A 2,227-nucleotide genomic window follows, 5' to 3' on the forward strand; every position below is an offset into this window, starting at 1 on the left:
TGGAAGAGCTGTCGGCACACAGAGGTGGGGGGGCAGCCACCCCGCCCGCTTTCGTCCACCCTGCCCTTCACCCCCTGACTGAGCACCCAAGAACCTTCAGAGAGACACTGTCCCCTCCCTGCTCACACACTCATTCCCAGCAACACCCTCCAACTCGCACCAGCTCCTCTTCACACAGACCTTTCAAATAACAACAATAACAACAACAATGACGACAACAAGAATAATAACAGTAATAGCTGAGCAGAATAAGGCTTATTGTGGGGCGGGCACTATTTCAAGTCCTTTACATACATTAACTTCCTTAATCCTCCCACAGCCCCAAGAGGGGGGTGCTATTATGAACCCAGTTTCACAGAGGAGTAACGTGAGGCACAGAGAGGTTAAGCAACTCGCCCGTGGTCACACAGCTTGTAGTAAGTGGCAGAGCTGGGATTCAAACCCAGGCTGTCTGATTCTAGAAACTACTCCAGATTTTACTACTCCGACATGAAGGTTCCCCGCTCCATTCTCCAGCTGGAGAGAAACTGAGTCTCTGGCAAGGTTACAAGTCCACAGTCACCTGCTAAGATGTCGCAGAGCTGGGATCCTAATCTAAGGCTCCTGATGCCTCCTGTCAAAACGCAGGGGCTCAGAGAGGGGACCCGTGTCTCTCCAAGTCACACGGCACAGGGGTCAAGACTGGCTCTCTGGCCTGCCTGACCCCAGAGCCTCGCTTTATTACCGTGCTGGTCGCCGCTGGAGGCGAGCTAACCTTCTCCCTCTTGCCCCCCAGGCCCCCCAGGCCCCCCCACACCATCGCCATGCCATTCGGTAACACCCACAACAAGTACAAGCTGAATTACAAGCCAGAGGAGGAGTACCCGGACCTCAGCAAGCATAACAACCATATGGCCAAGGTGCTGACCCTTGACCTCTATAAGAAGCTGCGGGACAAGGAGACTCCCTCCGGCTTCACTCTGGACGATGTCATCCAGACAGGTGTGGACAACCCAGGTAACAGGGCGGAGTGTCGCCGGCACTGGAAGGAGGGGGGCGGTGCTTCGGAGGCTGCCTGCCTGCCAGGCCTCCACCCCGCCTCCCTGGGCCTCAGTTTCCTCATCTGTGAGGTGGGGATTATACTCACGGGGCTGTTGTGAGAAACACATTAATTCACATGTGGAAAGGGCTGGGGACAGGCCCTGACACATACATAGTAAACCACTCGGCAAATGCACGGGAGCGCAATGTGAGACTTCCCCCAGAAAGTCATTTTATCTCCCCCGGCCTCGTTTGCCATGCCTAAAACGTGGGCACCTGTATTGGGACAACATAAGAGCCGGTGTATGTGACAACATACAGTGCCAAAGCAGTGCCTGGGACAAAGTGAGCACTCGGAATCTGACAGGGGTGTTCCCGGTGGACACCAGTGCACCTGGTCACAGGAGACCAGGTTCTAGTCTTAGTCACCAACTCATCGTGTGACTGAGGAGAGACGCCCCCTCTCTCCAGGCCGCTGCCTCTCTGTCTGGCGAGTGAGGGCGTCTTGCAAGTCTCTTATTCTCTGTGGGAGCTGAGAGTCTAAGGTTCTGAAAAATTGTAGGTGAAAATTCTATGATCAGTGGTAACAGTTTTAAGACCTTGTAACCGGCCCCCTGAGACTCTCCTTTCTCCTTTGCCCGGCCCCCAGCATTATTCCCTCACCCCAGAGGCCACCTTGACCTTTCTCAGCCTCTCCTCCCCGTTTTTACCAAACTTCAGCCTTGTCCATTCTGACCCAGAGGTTGAATGAACCCCTGTGCACGTGCACACGTGCACACACACATGCAGCCTACACTCTACCCAGGAGACCAGGTCTTCTTTGCTGGGGCCAAGCACCTCTGACCTCACGCTGACCCCCAGGTCACCCCTTCATCATGACCGTGGGCTGTGTGGCCGGTGACGAGGAGTCCTACGTGGTTTTCAAGGAGCTCTTTGACCCCATCATCCAGGACCGGCACGGGGGCTACAAGCCCACTGACAAGCACAAGACTGATCTCAACCACGAGAACCTCAAGGTTGGATCCCTGGGGGTGGGGTGGGGGGCGGGGCATTGGGGAGAGAGGGCAGATGGGGGAGGAGGAGGGAGGGAGGAGAGACACAGAAACGAAGAAGGATGGAGGTAGGAGGGGCACTCAGACCCAGATCCAGAGATGCACAGAGATGGAGAGAAATAGACAGAGGGACAGAGAGAACACAGACGAGGGGG

At 55.5% G+C, this 2,227-nt stretch overlaps 1 protein-coding gene across 1 annotated transcript in view; it reads left to right on the forward strand.

The window, feature by feature from the left end:
• The first annotated feature begins 803 nt into the window (after positions 1 to 803).
• Positions 804 to 2,227, forward strand: part of CKM (creatine kinase, M-type) — a 6,184-nt gene continuing 4,760 nt past the window's right edge. Inside the window, exons 1-2 of the mRNA XM_023535241.1 lie at positions 804 to 996; positions 1,882 to 2,036. Of these exons, the coding sequence (XP_023391009.1) occupies positions 804 to 996; positions 1,882 to 2,036 (348 nt within the window). The remainder of the gene's footprint in view (positions 997 to 1,881; positions 2,037 to 2,227) is intronic.

The sequence above is a fragment of the Pteropus vampyrus genome, unplaced genomic scaffold (genome assembly GCF_000151845.1).
Source record: "Pteropus vampyrus isolate Shadow unplaced genomic scaffold, Pvam_2.0 Scaffold138, whole genome shotgun sequence".
Classification (NCBI taxonomy): Eukaryota; Metazoa; Chordata; class Mammalia; order Chiroptera; family Pteropodidae; genus Pteropus; species Pteropus vampyrus.